This window comes from Mytilus trossulus, chromosome 3, assembly GCF_036588685.1.
Source record: "Mytilus trossulus isolate FHL-02 chromosome 3, PNRI_Mtr1.1.1.hap1, whole genome shotgun sequence".
Classification (NCBI taxonomy): domain Eukaryota; kingdom Metazoa; phylum Mollusca; class Bivalvia; order Mytilida; family Mytilidae; genus Mytilus; species Mytilus trossulus.
Window position 1 is genome coordinate 92013862 of NC_086375.1, and position 16177 is coordinate 92030038.

General features: G+C 31.0%; 1 protein-coding gene across 2 annotated transcripts; it reads right to left on the reverse strand.

The window, feature by feature from the left end:
• Nucleotides 1-1923: 1923 nt before the first annotated feature.
• LOC134712850 (neo-calmodulin-like) lies at nucleotides 1924-15582 on the reverse strand. 2 transcript variants are annotated; one of them, XM_063574817.1, is made up of 5 exons: nucleotides 10522-10810; nucleotides 9702-9729; nucleotides 6916-7059; nucleotides 4156-4398; nucleotides 1924-3038 (listed from the first exon to the last, which is right to left on the reverse strand). In XM_063574817.1, exons 1-5 carry the CDS (start codon nucleotides 10522-10524, stop codon nucleotides 3010-3012), a joined length of 447 nt encoding a protein of 148 aa, XP_063430887.1. In that variant the 5' UTR covers nucleotides 10525-10810; the 3' UTR covers nucleotides 1924-3009. The 2 variants fall into 2 exon arrangements, with proteins under 2 accessions (XP_063430887.1, XP_063430886.1); XM_063574816.1 differs by lacking the exons at nucleotides 1924-3038; nucleotides 10522-10810 and adding an exon at nucleotides 15473-15582 and having other exon boundaries at nucleotides 4130-4398.
• Between the last annotated feature and the right edge of the window lie 595 nt (nucleotides 15583-16177).

The following is a 16177-nucleotide window of genomic DNA, read 5'->3' on the forward strand; positions in this document are numbered from 1 at the left end:
AGCTTATAGTTCGTTTCTTTTTATGTTTTATTGTTGTTTGTCATTTGTTTTTCTGTTTGTTTTTTGTTTTTCTTTTTAAAGTTGATTTGTTTCCCTCGATTTTAGTTTGTAACCGGTATTTGTTTGTTCTCAATAAATTTATGACTTTTGAAAAGCGATATACTCCGTTGCCTTTATTAACGAACACATTCAAACCCGGACATGTAGATTCAAATTAAAATGTTGCTTGGTTTTTTAAAAGTTGTCTTTCTTTTTACATTCAGTTTGAACAACTTACATAACGGTTCAATCTTTATATTTTTGTACCCTTTTAACGTGTTAAAGGAAAATATGGTTGCTGTCTTCTTTTCTTCTCTATAGGCATCCTTTTTTTTTCCAGAAAAGAAATACGTTTTACATTTTCGTTTTGTGGATAATTATAACATTTATTTCTCATGCATGTAGTTGGTGTGTTTTGTTATTTGATTTGCTATGTGATTATGGAATTTCCGAATTGATTTTCCCCTGAGTTCAGTATTTTTGTGATTTGACTTTTTACACTGGTTTTACAGTTGTAACATTTAAGAAAGGGACGAAAGATACTAAAGGGACAGTCAAACTCATAAATCGAAAACTGACAACGCCATGTATTTGTATTTGGTTAATCTGCTCTTAATGGGCCTTTAATTTGGACAATTACATATTCTTATTCTGTGAGTAAGTATTGTATTTGTTTTATTCAATTGATTCAACTTATCAAACTCATCAACGCTAGTTCTTTGTTATGTATACAAATTGGCTTTACTTAACAATGTAATTATGCAAATCAAACGGGAGAGAATAAAATTCCAAAAATAAACCGAATACGGCATTCAAAACACAGAGGAAGACCAGTTTAGTACTATTTTGTCTTCTTGTTGGTTTAAACCTCGAATGTCTGAAATAAAGTAATATGATCACCGTCAGTAAAAGACGTAAAATACGTGCGATAGAGAGGTATTGTTATAAGGAAAAAATTTCTCGGCATTAGTTGGCCTTTTGTGTACCCAAGGCAGGCGAAGAAAGTCTACTAAAGAGCGTCTTGATTGAATGTAAGGGTAGAATATATATTTGTTATTATGTATCTATGAATAACTGCGGTGTGTTTATTTACAATATAATTTTTGAAACCCATTGGAATATTTTCTAGAGAATTATTCAAAATTTCATAAATATGGTGAACAATGACGATGGATATGGATAACATAAACAAACTCAATTGGAAGTTTGATTGTGCTATGGAAAATATTTATGTTCTTGTCTTTCGTTTTTGTTAGGTTTGCGTTCTTTGTCTTTATGCATTTTTTTTGTAGCTTTGTTGTATATATATTTTTTTAAAGTCTATAAGACTGTTACACATCTGATTTTTCCCTGGTGAAATGAGGTTGTTAAGATAACCGGTATTCTAACCGAATATGAAATTCTATCGGAGTGTTGATTTTTATGAGGGGTGATGCATGCATAGCTGGGGTTGCTTACCTTGTCTCTCATCTTTTACAGATTGTGCCTTTCTCTCAGTTTTTGTTTGTTGCTTATATTTGCCTTATTTAAAGATATTTGAGATTTCTACATCGGTAAAATACTAAAGTAACATCAAATATTTCAACTAAAGGAACAACAATTTCAAACGGTTATTCTCGAGCATAAAAGACTATATTTGTTTCCCACAAAATACATTAGAAATATGATAATTAATTTGAAAGAGAATTTTTCTATGTTGAATTAGTAAGACTCTTCATATGGAAAATAGGAGATTTAAACGAATATAACACTTCATTAATTCGTTTGTCTAGCGCTATTATGGGCTTGGCAACATCTGAAACGTTACAACATTAGCATTTGAAAGCGAAGAATGTGTACAAGCCCTATCACAGGAAAGGGCGTAAGAAGAACAGACAAACCATCTAAAGTTTTACTCAATGTTATATAATTTTGCTCTGTTTGAATGTCAACTGTGTGAAATATTTTGTTTCACAAATAAATCTATATGTAAATTGGTATCCATAATCTATTATAAAACTTCAGATTATAAATGTATCAAGTAAAAACATATAAAATCTTTATCACAGCATATTTGAGATCACATTCTTAGAAAAACCGAAACCATTTACATGTTGTTAACGCCATGGTTAAAAATAAAACGTTCATTTTATTAACATACATTTAAATATAATACTCTTCAAGAATTGTCTACCAAACTTATAAAGGCAGCTAATGATATGTGGTATTGTACAGCACAAATGATTTAGATGTATACAATAAAATACTACATAATAAAAGGAAAGTAACTTGATTTGTTTTTGCATAGCATGTTGGCTTGTCATCCTTGCATATATCCTTCGAAATGACAAAAGGAAACTGGAGAAATAGGTTCAATATTGTACTACTTAGAACATTGTGTAAAATGCATGGGATACGGAAATAATATACATATATGCACCACCTCCCAAAGTCCAATGGCCATTGAAATGCAACCAGTATTATATGGATTTGTTTTCATTAAACTTAACTAACTAGGAATGTATAACATTTTTTAAAGATTTGTCAACATACTAGAACATATTTATTTTATTGTAGATGCAACAGGAACACTATCTTTCATCTGATACTATGACTGGATTTTGATACATTCCTAGGAATCGCATGATGGGTTCTCGATAGATAATTATAGAATATGTTCGACCTGTCGATTTGAACTTGATCTACCTAATTGTTTGAATTTCATGATATCTGTTAGGGGTACACTATACATTTATTGTTATCAATGAAAATATCACGAACATAATAAACATTTTCCTTGATCAATGCTGGTAGTTTTTACTTATCAATACAAGTACATTCCAATAAATTGTCCATAAACCTTTTAACAATGAAACAATTGAGTAGTTGATAAAAAGCAATCTTAAGGCAAATATTGCCACATTAATATTATGATCATTTCCGTTTTTTGCGTTGTAAACTTTGCTGTTGATTCCAGGTGATTCGTCTACACTACCGCTTAGTCATCATTACTACAAATTCTACAACAAAAAGTTGTGTATATTAAAATAATACCAAAGCCAAATATTTCTGTTGACTGGTAAAATTCAAAGCACCGAATAGTAAATTATTTATAAAATTCGTACATAATAGTATACTTTACAACAAGAAGCTTGTTATTAATACTTTGAGTTTTTACACCGAATGGTAAATTATCTATAAAATTCGTACATAATAATATACTTTACAACAAGAAGCTTGTTATTAACACTGTGAGTTTTCATATTTGTTTAAATTTGAGTTTTTCAAGTAATCTGGATTTGATCATCTCTATAGAAACATTTACTGTTGAAATATTCATCTCGTTCATTAAAATTACTGGTACTGTTAATGTCGTAAATGCACCCTAATGAACTTCTAAAGTATAAGCATATCACTTGTTGCTTGTTTATTTTTTTCCGTACGACTTTTGAAATATTGTTAGATTTCAACATTAACCATACATTTTTGGTAAAAGCCAAAAACCAAATGTTGTCAGCAGTAGTATACCGATGTTAAATGGTCATAATTCGATTTAGCAAAAACAAACCCGTGTGAAAAACGAAACATCTACTATGAGTGGAAAACAAAAGAACAACACAAACAGTGAACTAAAAAAAAAGCAGAAGTCAACATCAATAGAAATGGACAGTTACACAGTAGATAACAACTGCGTTATTCCTGACTTGTTACATGACATTTTAAGACACAAAATGGAGGTAAACCTAGTTTTATGGCTAGCTTAACGTTCCGCTTATATTTCAATGATAAGAACAAACGCAAGAACACTCAACACAGAGAAATACAATACGTAGTACATTATAAAACGTTAACCAAACTATCGAGGACAATGAAATCATAAATTTAAACCAATAGATAGTATTCGAAAGAAGAAGCTTACATGGTTTATGCTACTTTAAGTTTAATAATGTTTCAAAGATGAAGGTCCCAAGTATAGTAGGCACAAAACCTACAAGTACATTGGGGCTTTGTGCTGTGTTCTGCTCCTTGGTCGAATTGTTGTCTCTTTGACGCGTTCCCCGTTTTCATTTTCATTTTTATGTACAATTTAATTTGTTTTCACGTCAAGGAATCACGACCAAGGAATGTTATACAAACCTGTATAATCTACTTGTCCATCCCCATTCATGTCGGCCTCTTTTATCATCTCTTCCACTTCCTCGTCTGTTAATTTCTCCCCTAAGTTTGCCATGACCAATCTTAGTTCTTGTGCACTTATAAACCCATTATTGTCTCTATCAAATACTTTAAAAGCTTCTTTCATTTCCTCCTCCGTATCCGTATCTTTCATTTTCTTCGCCATCATTTGTAAAAATTCTTCGAAATCTATTTGTCCATTTCCTAAAGGATATCAGCCATAGATTTAAATATATATAACAACAATGGAATGTTAATAGTAAGAGAAGCAGCTTTATAAAACTTTTGCAAGTACTCACATTTCATCTTAAAACCAGATTGCTTTAATTATCTGCATGTATTTTAAACCTGGTAAAACAAACAAAGCTGAATTGCTCTATTTCTGGTCTTTAATTATTGTGTTTTTAGGAGACTGTTTTAACCACGAATACCCCAAGTCTTATTTTGATAGTTTTTGAAATCGTATGAAAATTAAAACCTACTATTTTCGGATACACGTTCAATTTTACAAAATATTGTATTTAAAACAATGTTTTACTACCAGACGACATAAATTAATTGTTTCAATGTTTATAATCCTTTGTAGGAGCGGTACCTCAACTCGAAACCCATTCTAAATTTTTATTAAAATTCATCTTAAGGTGTGATAACACCAAATTATGGTATGTCCGGTTCCATACGAAAAAGATAATCCCTTGAATTCGACAATTGTCGGAAATTAACCATACAACTTTCGTGATGCCAATCATTTGTTTTTGTTGGTGTGTTTATTAAACATTTTAAAACCTAATGTGACACGGTTACTGTAGCTTGTAAACAAGACAAAAAGAGATGTCAAATAGTTTGGTTATTATAGTAATATGAAATGAAATGTATGTACAACTTTGGCTGCAACATCAGACAGGATACAATTTACTCATGCCAGTTTTTTTTTTATTTGAAACCAAGATGACTTCTGCATGATGAGAAAAATCATTAAAATTTGACAATAATTAATAGGGAAGACAGTAGTGGCATTAACTCGCAAGGCTCATCTGATGTTGCAAGAATAAGAGAGAACCATGTTTTAATATTGAATGTGAAGTTACTATTTATATAAGAGGGAGGTTTGGATTGCCTGAAAAAAGGGTCCAACCCATTATTTATTTCTTAAAATGTTCTGTACCACGTACGAAATACGGCAGTTGTTATCAAATAGTTTGTTTCTGTATATGTTTGCCTTGTTTTTAGTGTTTATGTTTTTTCCGTTTTTCCCCTCGTATAGTTGATGTGTCACCCCTCCCCGACAATAGTTTGTAAATCAGATTGATTTTCTTGCATTTTATGAATTTTAAACAGCGGTATACTACTGTTGCCTATCATAACACTATTTAATCGTGAGTGTTATTCATCTCTTTCTTTTGTTTTTCATGACAGGACCATTACTGATAATTTTATGATAAGCTATTAAATTTCAAGTTGGAAACTTCACAGTTCGCTTTAAACATTATTAAGCAAGTAACAGCAACGAGGTAAGTCGTGTTTTGTGTTGAAATATTCTTATGCAATCATAAATAAAACTATAAGTTGAATGACTCTTCTGCTTTGATACCCGTTGTATTATTGAAGTGTTTTGCTTTATAATGGAGAAACTCTCCTAAGGTTTTTCATAATAATTAAAATAATATTCTAAAGTAATCGTTAGTGAAAGGTGAATGAACAAATACTCGTCATCCTGTGTCTTGATATTTATAATGTATAAATCAAGTATAAATCTCAAGATAATTTTTTTTTTTTTTGTTCAAATAATTTTAACAAAACTTAATATACATGGATTATTCTTTTGTATATAATGGAGTCAGGACAAAAGATAGTTTTATTGCACCATTCAGGAGGGTCAACAAAACCTAATGCTATAACAAACAATATTCATTCTAAAATCATATGTATACAAAATATTATTTGCACCCATATAGTTTAAACATCTGCCAAAGTGTCGGAAAATAAAACATGGCTTTTAATTACTTTTTTAAAATTTATGTTTACTTGCGAATCATTAACAAAGCATTGCTAGTCTCTTGTAAACAAACAGTGTGTCTTCGAACAAAACCCTCCTTATCTTTCTTTTTTTATAAGTGCTAATATATTTTATTGTTAGCAGAAAATGAAAAAAAAAACCTAGAGGGACAATACAAAAAAAATCATAATCAAAGAAAAAGAGAATGTTAGATGGAGAAATACTCGTCATCCTATGTCTGGATATTTAAAGTGTAAATCTGAATACGACATATTTTGTCAATTGTTTGCTGTGGAAAGTATCGATCTGAAGAGTCAAAGTCAAAAGTAAATCGATCAGACAAAAGATGGCAACATGTCGCCAGCATCATAAAGTCATCAAGTGAATACATTGGCCATACAATTTACAGCATTTAATGGCTCCTTGACTTGTATCGGGTTTTGTTAGAGGCTTACCCAATATTTCTTTGATGGACCAGTTTTCTTCTAGTTTAGCATGGTTAGTTAACTCATAACTTGTATTATATTCATTGTATATCTCAGTAAAAGAAAAGGGATATTTACGTTGTGTGTGAGTTTTTGTGTGTATTTGCACATATACCAACAAGTGTAATGTACTGCGGTGCACATTGTGATCGTTGTATTGAATTACACGAAAGTTGACAGAAATCGATGCCAAATAATTTCATTTTAACGAATAACAGAATGCTTTATATAAGATCTTACCATCTATATCCACCTCATTTATCATATCTTGTAATTCGGATTCTGTTGGGTTTTGTCCTAGAGATCGCATGACTGTTCCTAACTCTTTCGTAGTAATCGTTCCATCTCCGTCTTTGTCAAACAAACTGAATGCTTCTTTGAATTCTGAGAAAGTATTTTAAAGGACATTTATGTTAATGTATTTTTCATTAACACGTTTTACTCAAGGATTCAATACTACACATTACGCGTCAATAAGATGAGTCTGTTAGGTCCTTAAGTTTGAATTAAGAATAATAAACATAAATTTTTCATATTAAATATATTTCTTGTTATTTATTTTTTATTGTTTATACATGTACAATTCGTTATTTAGCAATTATTTCAATAGTTAGTATACATGATGTGTATAGGTATGCTTAGACCAACTTTTTGTAAAAAAACAATTATATGTATGAGCGTCCCTGCTGAGTCTTATGAAGTCGAAACGCGCGTATGGCGTACTATATTATAATTCTGGTATCTCTGATAACTATAAATCTAAATATTAACATTCTGTAAATGTTCACAAGACATAATTACATCGTATATCAGTATTTCTGTCTATTTCTTTACGTCTGTTTACGGGACACATCATAATATATTGTCGTCCGGCCTTCTGTCTGTCCGTTCATTGTCAACATGTAGGTCAATAACTCAAACACACTATTCCCAATTTGCATCACACTTTGATGAATTGGTTTTATTTATTTATTTCGATTTTTTTTATCTAAGATTTAACGTTACCGAGTTATTGGATTTTGTTCACGAAAAGGACTTATCGACTCACAAGTGCTTAGAGCAATTTTCATGCAATTTTGGTGACTGGTTTTTACCAATTAAAATAACCTCATTTTAATTTTTCTTTATAAAATTCTGATATGACATTAAGAAGTTATTACCTGTTTCCACAACAATGTTTAGATTATATTTTCTGATCATTATACACAAACAATTAAAATAATTACGTATTATTAAAACTCCTTCTTTCATGGTTTTATACACGTATTTGTGAAACGATATTTACAATTATGAAGTTTACAGTTTGATATATCTTAAACGTATACCTTGTAAAATAGGGTCATTAAGGTTAATTATTAAATGGTTGGATTATTCAAACCACTTTTCTTAAAAAAAATATCAGGGAGATGCATTTATTGGTTATAAATTTGGTCGTTTTTGCTTATTATTTTGGAATATTCAGGTTTTTTTCAATTAACGAGTTTGGATATCACTTTGGTATTTTTCGTCTCTCATTCAGTAAAAAATGTCATACCAACCATTCAATACTAGTTTACATTCTCATTATTATTACCTTTAAATGATGTTAAATAAGCAAATAGAAATAGCAAATATAAGAAGATTTCACACTTAACTATTATAATGTTTTTCTCAAGGATCATCAATGTTGATGTTAAGTACATATAAACACAGAATGTCCATACACGATCTTAAGGTATAGGCAGTGTAGTTAGAACAAATATTTTAAAATGTCACAAACTTTATACAAATGGATGCACTCGAGACCTATAATTCCAAAATATTCAACATATAAAAACAAGAATTTGATTTCATGTAGAGGAGTTGTACTTCTTTTAAATAAACCTTGAATATTTCTTTTGTTATTGCAGCCGCACATAAAATCCCCTGCCTTCTTTAGACATCTGCTGTCTTAGATTTACAGGGATTGCACAATTTCTGTTGTTTAATCCCTAATCTTAATGTTTCATTGGAGCATACCCAAACTCCGTTTTATACTGTTATTTTTTTTTGTATATAGAACTTAGTGCATACAGCAAAATGTATTCCAATGCTTGAATTTAATGCTACGATGTTTCTTAGTTTTCATTTGAATTGACGTATACCAAACAACTCCCTTTTTAAATGAATGGTCATTCACATCCCATATTGGAAAGAAACATACGCATTTTAAGATTTTATCATTTTCGTTTTACAAGCTATATGTAGCCACGTAGGTGTAACACAATCCGAAAGATGAATTATATAAAGAATCAACGAACTTTCGGTTTAATAGCTTTCTCTTGAGCAGCAAGCCTCTCAGTGACATAATGATAGAAAATACAAGCCTTTGAATATCGTATGAACTGGGAAATATATACTCCGTATGTAGGTGCTGCTGGAATGTTGCTACATTGAAATTGATAGTTCACAAGTTTTGAAACAGAAATTATCTCTTTTGTCGTAAAATTTTGTTTTCAACCGATCCTTGTTGTCAATATATGGGGCAGATTTACCTGTATCTATTGTGTCCTTTTTCTCAAGTTAAATGCGTTGAAAAAATTACAAAATGTTGAAGTATTTAGTGAGAGAACATCATCTTTATAGCGAAAGGTAAATTTAAAGCTAAGATATAAGGTTTAAAGGAAAAGGATTATATAATATTAGGACTGAATAAATCATTTTTTTATTTTACTTTTTAAAATGCATTTCAAACGGGAATGCCCCTTTTCAGATAAAGTAATTATTTGAATGATATGCTTATCATTAAGGTAGGCTAATGGTATCAACTAATGCACTTATCTGTACATGTTTAAAGTATATCAATATATTTTAATCAGTTTAAATAGAATGCAAGGTCATTTGTGACACTTTGAAAACATGTGCATTGAACAGCTTAAGTAATAAGCTTCTTACATGGGATGTATATCTTAACAGTTTTCGGCGGCTTATCCTCCACCCACTTAAACGTCTTTACCCTGGACAAGGCTTATGTTTACAGAAACACTAGTTAATTACATATAAATTACCTGCAATTTGATCCTCTGAGAGATCTTCCTACAATTAGAACCAAAGAGTAAGAATCATAAGAATAGCAATTAAAAGATTAAAGACCGAAGCTAATACAAATCGATACATTTGTACTTCACATATAAGGAACGTCTGGTACGTACATAGGTGAAATAATACAAAGAATAAAACAATAAGTATCACTTGTTTAAGGTAAAATGAAACAAGTATATTAAAAATACGGAGCTCCGAGGTAATTTCAAAATGCATTATTTATAATAAAGTTAAAACAGAGGTAAATAAAAAAACATCCAGTGGACCAATCATTATCTTTACTAGACTTTAAGTAAAAAGATAGTGCAACATAAGCAGCAGTATCATAAACATTGTTAAGCACGGTATGATTTCAAGACTTAGTTCGAGATTGCATGTTCAATACGTAAATGCATCACTGTTTGTGATGTGCTATGGTGTCAGTCTTTAATGGTAGTAGTTCTTAAAGGTACCAGGCTTATAACTAGGATATTCACAGTTGTTTTGCGGTTTGTATGTTATGTCGACTATTATATTATTTGTTTGTGCGTTTCTCTGTGATAAGTCTTCTTTGGTGTGTTTATGCTGTAGTTTTGTCACGTAGTGTTGTGATTTAAGCAATATTTTTCTATATTGTCCTATAAGCGGGAGGTTTGGGCAGTTTCTTTGTTTCCTCTAATAATTAGTGTGTTTTCTTCGGTTTTAATTTGTTTCCCGGTTTTGTTTTCTCACAATCCATTGATGACTTTTCAACACCGGTATACTACTGTTCACTTGATATAAGAGATATATATAGCATTCACTTACCATATTGACATATATACTTAATTAATCCTTATAACATTTAAATGAACATTTGTTACTTTAAAATGCAGGAATGTCATATAAATCTAAACTGTTTTTTCGTAATTTTCGTTGCAACTTCCCAATTCACTTATCCATATGTATATAGAATTAAACATTAACAAATATTTGTTTTTATGTCTTCATTAGTAGTTGTTCAACTTAAATCGAAGTTTAAAACTATGAAACAATACGTAAATCCGTTTTTTGGCTGCGATATGCACCCTTTATTTCATATGCTGACTATATGACCATTGATAAATATATTTTCAAAAGAACTTATCTGGCGATATTAACGCATGGTCAGATGTTTTTAAATGTAGGTATCTAAATATTTGTTTTATGTAAATCTACTGTATGTTAAAGAAAAATATATATTATCAACCTATGAATATATAGTCTAGTAATATGGGTAAATTTATATACTGAAAAGTACGTTCATGCCGTACACATTTCATTTCGACATAGTCTGAGAAAGTATAAAAAAAACGCAATTAAGATAGACGGGGGACTTAATTAAAATCAATCGAAACTTTTTGATAATTTGTCAAAATGTAGTTTATATGCTGCTTTTTTGTTTTTTAAATACAATAAAAATTATGAATGAACATGCTTTTTTTCATACTGCAGGTTAACCAAATTGAAGGATTTTGAATAGAAGATGGACGAAAGATACCAGAAATTTTTTTTTTTTCCACATAGGCAATGTTAGTATACAGGGTTAAAAAATCAAAAGTATGTAAGAATTAATTTCAGAAATAGACCGAGATTTAAAATATTTAAGTTCTATGAAATTTATAAACATCCACAAATAATCATTCCACTGCGCGATTGAATAATTTTGACGTTTGTGGCTCAACATATTTTCTAATTTATGATAGAAAAATATCCTAATGACATATTATAGTACAATAACATACTGACGGGATCTTAAAGTACAGAGTCAGAGAAACACCAAAGATACACAAAAAGTCGCATATACAAAAAAATACCAGAAAAAAATGACAGATAATACAAACACATTGAAGTACTAAGCCTCGTTAAAAAGATATCTCATAAAACAATCCAATAATAAAAGTAACATTAATAATAGAACAAAGACAAATGAAAGAACAATATAACACTTTGTTAAGATGATAAACAACATCAGTACCCAGAATCTATACACCAAGACCATCATGTAAAATTTATCAACAAAGTCTTGGTACCTTCCGATGAACTTTTTTTTTTTTTTTTTAAAAGGACGAGACATTCTTTGACATACCCCTGGTTCATCAACTTTTTGCTCAGAAGCTGATGACGTTTTACAAAGATTGAGTAGTAGGACAGTCAAACTCGTAGATTGAAAATTGAAAACGCCATGGCTAAAAATAAAACTTTTTAAGGACAAGCAGACAAATAAAAGTACAGAAGAAATAACATAGAAAACTAAAGACTAAGTAACACGATTATGCATGAAAACCCCAAATTTGGGTGATAAAAGAAAACTACACCATAGAATTTAAAGGTAAAATATGAAAACAAATGCCCTAATCATATGAATTCTGAAAAAAGGGGTAACGGGACTCGTTTTCTTTCTACATTATAAAATGGATAAATTCGCAACACATTCTTTTATGCAGGTTATTTTATCAAATTATCTACCCTTAAATAGGAGTTATCTACCCTTGTATTATATGGCAAAATTTTAAAAGTAAATTAAACAATAAGAGAATCAGATTTTTGTACGGCCGTAAATATGATAAAACACATAATTTTCTATATCAATATGAAAAGTCTTGCACATGAACTACATACTACTGTTATACCACTGTCACAGGTTAGGGGTAGGGTTGGGATGGATCCCGCTAACATGTTTAACTCCACCACATTATTTATGTATTTGCCTGTCCCAAGTCAGTGGTTGTCGTTTGTTTATGTGTTACATATTTGTTTTTCATTCATTTTTTTTACATAAATAAGGCCGTTAGTTTTCTCGTTTGAATTGTTTTACATTGTCTTAACGGGGGCTTTTATAGTTGACTATGCGGTATGGGCTTTTCTCATTGTTGAAGGCCGTACGATGACCTATAGTTGTTAATGTTTGTGTCATTTTGGTCTTTTGTGGATAGTTGTCTCATTGGCAATCATACCACATCTTCTTTTTTATATATAGACAAAGCAGGTTAGGTAAAATGAAAGACAAGAATGACAACACAATGACGGGATGTATAAGTACAGAGTCAAAACAAATGTATATCACCAAAATACAGACAAAAAGAAAATAAATATTCATAAAGACAAACGAATGAATAGCATTACACGTTGTTAAGATAATACACAATGTCAGTACCTAGAATCTATACTTCAAGACCATCGTGTATTATTTGTGAAGTTGATACAGAATGTTTATCAACAAGGTCTCGGTACCTAACAGAAAACCCTGGCCGTTTTTGGCACAACTTTTTTGAATTTTTGGTCCTCGATGCTGTTCAACTATGTAATTATTTCGTCTTTCAAACTTTTGTATCTGGGCGTCACTAGTAAGTCTTGTGTGGACAAAATGCACTTCTGGCATAATAAAATGTTAAACTTGTTGCCTTTTGTTATTATTCGTGTGATTTTGTCAATTGTGTGGACAAAATGCACTTCTGGCGTAATAAAATGTTAAACTTGCTGCCTTTTGTTATAATTCGTGTGTTTTTTGTCAATTGTGTTCTCCTATTTATTTATATTGTAGTCCTGTAATGTTGTGTTGTCATTTTAATGTTATATTTTACAAGGTTATAAATGAGGGAGGTTTGGCATGCCACAAAACTAGGTTCAACCTACCATTTTCCCCTTTAAAAATGTCCTGTACCAAGTCAGGAATATGGCCATTGTTATATTATAGTTCGTTTCTGTGTGTGTTACATTTTATCGTTGTGTTTCCGTTGTGTCGTTTGTTTTTTCTTTTTTTTTAGTGTGAATTCACATTACTATAAGACGTGTCAAGGTATTTATCTATCTTTTTGGTTTTGCTGTTATATTTGTTATTCTCATAGGATTTTGTCGAACGCTTAGTCCGTTTCTGTTTGTGTTACATTTTAATGTTGTGTCGTTGTTCTCCTCTTATAAATAATGCGTTTCCCTCAGTTTTAGTTTGTTACCCTGATTTTGTTTTTTGTCCATGGATTAATGAGTTTTGAACAGCGGTATACTACTGTTGCCTTTATTTACCTTCCGATAAACATTTAACGAAAAAGGACGAGACGTTCTTTGGCATTATCCTAGTTCGCCAACTTTCTGCTCAGACACTGGTAACGTTTACAAAGTCTGAGTAGGAACTCCACGCTCTTGAATACCGATTACATGGGAAATGTTTATTTGCTTTTTGGTCGGGTTATTGTCTCTTTGACATAGTCCCCATTTCCATTTCTATTCTCAATTATATTTTATCCCATCTGCAGGTGAAGTTGGTATATGCGTCTGAGGTGGGTTGAATTAATAATTTCGAAATTGAAATCGTCTCGTTGGTCATGTTTCCTGTACTGAAATTTCTATGTATTTTCAAATTCAAGGTATAGTTATAAAAACGAAGATGTGGTATGATTGCCAATGAGACAACTCTCCACAAGAGACCAAATGACACAGAAATTACCAATTTTAGATCACCGTACGGCCTTCAACAATGAGCAAAGCGAATACCATAGAGTCAGCTATAAATTCCCCGAAATGACAAGGTAAAACAATTCAAACGAAAAACTAAGTCTATTAAAGAATGAGACTGAGAACCCCATGTATATTGTGTATAGGAATGCCGACAATTTATTGAAAACGTCTACCTCCACATTCAAAAAAATGTTGTCAATTAGAAAGTCCAGCATATTGATTAGTTGTTTCTCTGTGTAGATAAAGTCATCATAGATACCAGAATAAAATGTTATTTAAGCCAGATGCGCGTTTCGTCTACAAAAGACTCAACGCTCGAATACAAAAGAAGATAAAAAGGCCAAATAAAGTACAAAATTGAAGAGCATTGAGGACCAAAATTCCAAAAAATTTGCCAAATCAGCTAAGGTAATCTATTCCGGAGCCAGAAAAGCCTTAGTATTTAAAAAATCAAAAGTTTTGTAAACAGTTAATTTATAAATACGACCATATATAATTCATATCAGCACAGAAGTGCGGACTACTGGGCTAGTGCTACCCTCGGGGAATTAAAACTCCACCAACAGTGGCATCGACCTAGTGGTTGTACATAAACTTATCATAGATACCAGGATTAAAATTTTATATTGTAGAGCGACATGAAACCAAAAATTAGAAAGTTACAAAGTTTCAGACTGAGTGCTACATCGTTATTAAGAAACACTAATTTTTTTCTAAAAAAAAAAGAAAGAAAAAGTATACTAGACGATCACTTAGAAGATATAGCTTTCGATATTTGGTTTATACGTGTCCTCGTCGGTTTAATTTAGATAAATTACATGGTATATAGCATATGATGACATGATGACACGATGACATGCAGACCTTAAATACCTTAAAAATCAGCTATGTTTGGCAGTCAAAACTAGATAATAGTCGTCAGAATGACAAAAAAATCCTTTAAAATTGATAAAAACAGCTGATTTGTAAGTTATTTTATACCATATACTACCAATATAAAAAAAGAAGATGTGGTATGATTGCCAATAAGACAACTATCCACAAAAGACCAAAATGACACATAATTTAACAACTATAGGCCTTCAACAATGAGCAAAGCCCATACCGCATAGTCAGCTATAAAAGGCCCCGATAAGACAATGTAAAACAATTCAAACGAGAAAACTAATGGCCTTATTTATGTAAAAAAGCATTTGTTTTGCATCATGCATTGTGTTTCAAGCCTATATCAAGCCTACGAGAAAAATTTAAAAAATAACTGCATTTAAGAAGAATATGAAATTACCTCCTTTAGCAAAAGCTTCGCCATTTCAATCCAATTAGATCCTTTTAATCTAACATGACTTTTAAATATAAATGTTAACATATATATTAAAAGTTTTATATATATATTATTTGCAAAACTAATTCATTGCTAAATTGTTTGACTAGTGCAATTATATACCTATCTAAAGAATGGGGTTAACGACCATGACCATGTCTACTCGCCGAATTCTTTTCCTGTCTTTAATTATTACAATGTAATATTTATTGGAAAATATCATATTTTTAGATTTAATCTTTTTATAAGTCGGCTGAATGGGGTGACCAAATCCAGTATATATCCCAATAATTTATTTGTTGATTGGCAAAAAGACCAAAACTGAGGAAGCAATTAGGTGACTATGTTGAACGTATCTATCCCATCGAACTAGAGATAAAGGATACTACAGATACAGTTAAGTCGGCTTCATATATTGACTTACATCTAGAAATTGACAGTAAGGGTCGGTTGAAAACAAAAGTTTACGAAAAAAAAAGATGATTTCAGCTTTCCAATTGTGAACTTTCCATTTCTAAGTAGCAACATTCTAGCAGCACTTGTAGATGGGGTATATATCTCTTAATTGATACGATATTCCCGTGCTTGCATTTCCTATCATGATTTTCTTTATAGAGGGTTGCTGCTCACAAGGAAGCTATTAAAACAAGAGTTCCAAATGGTGAAGTT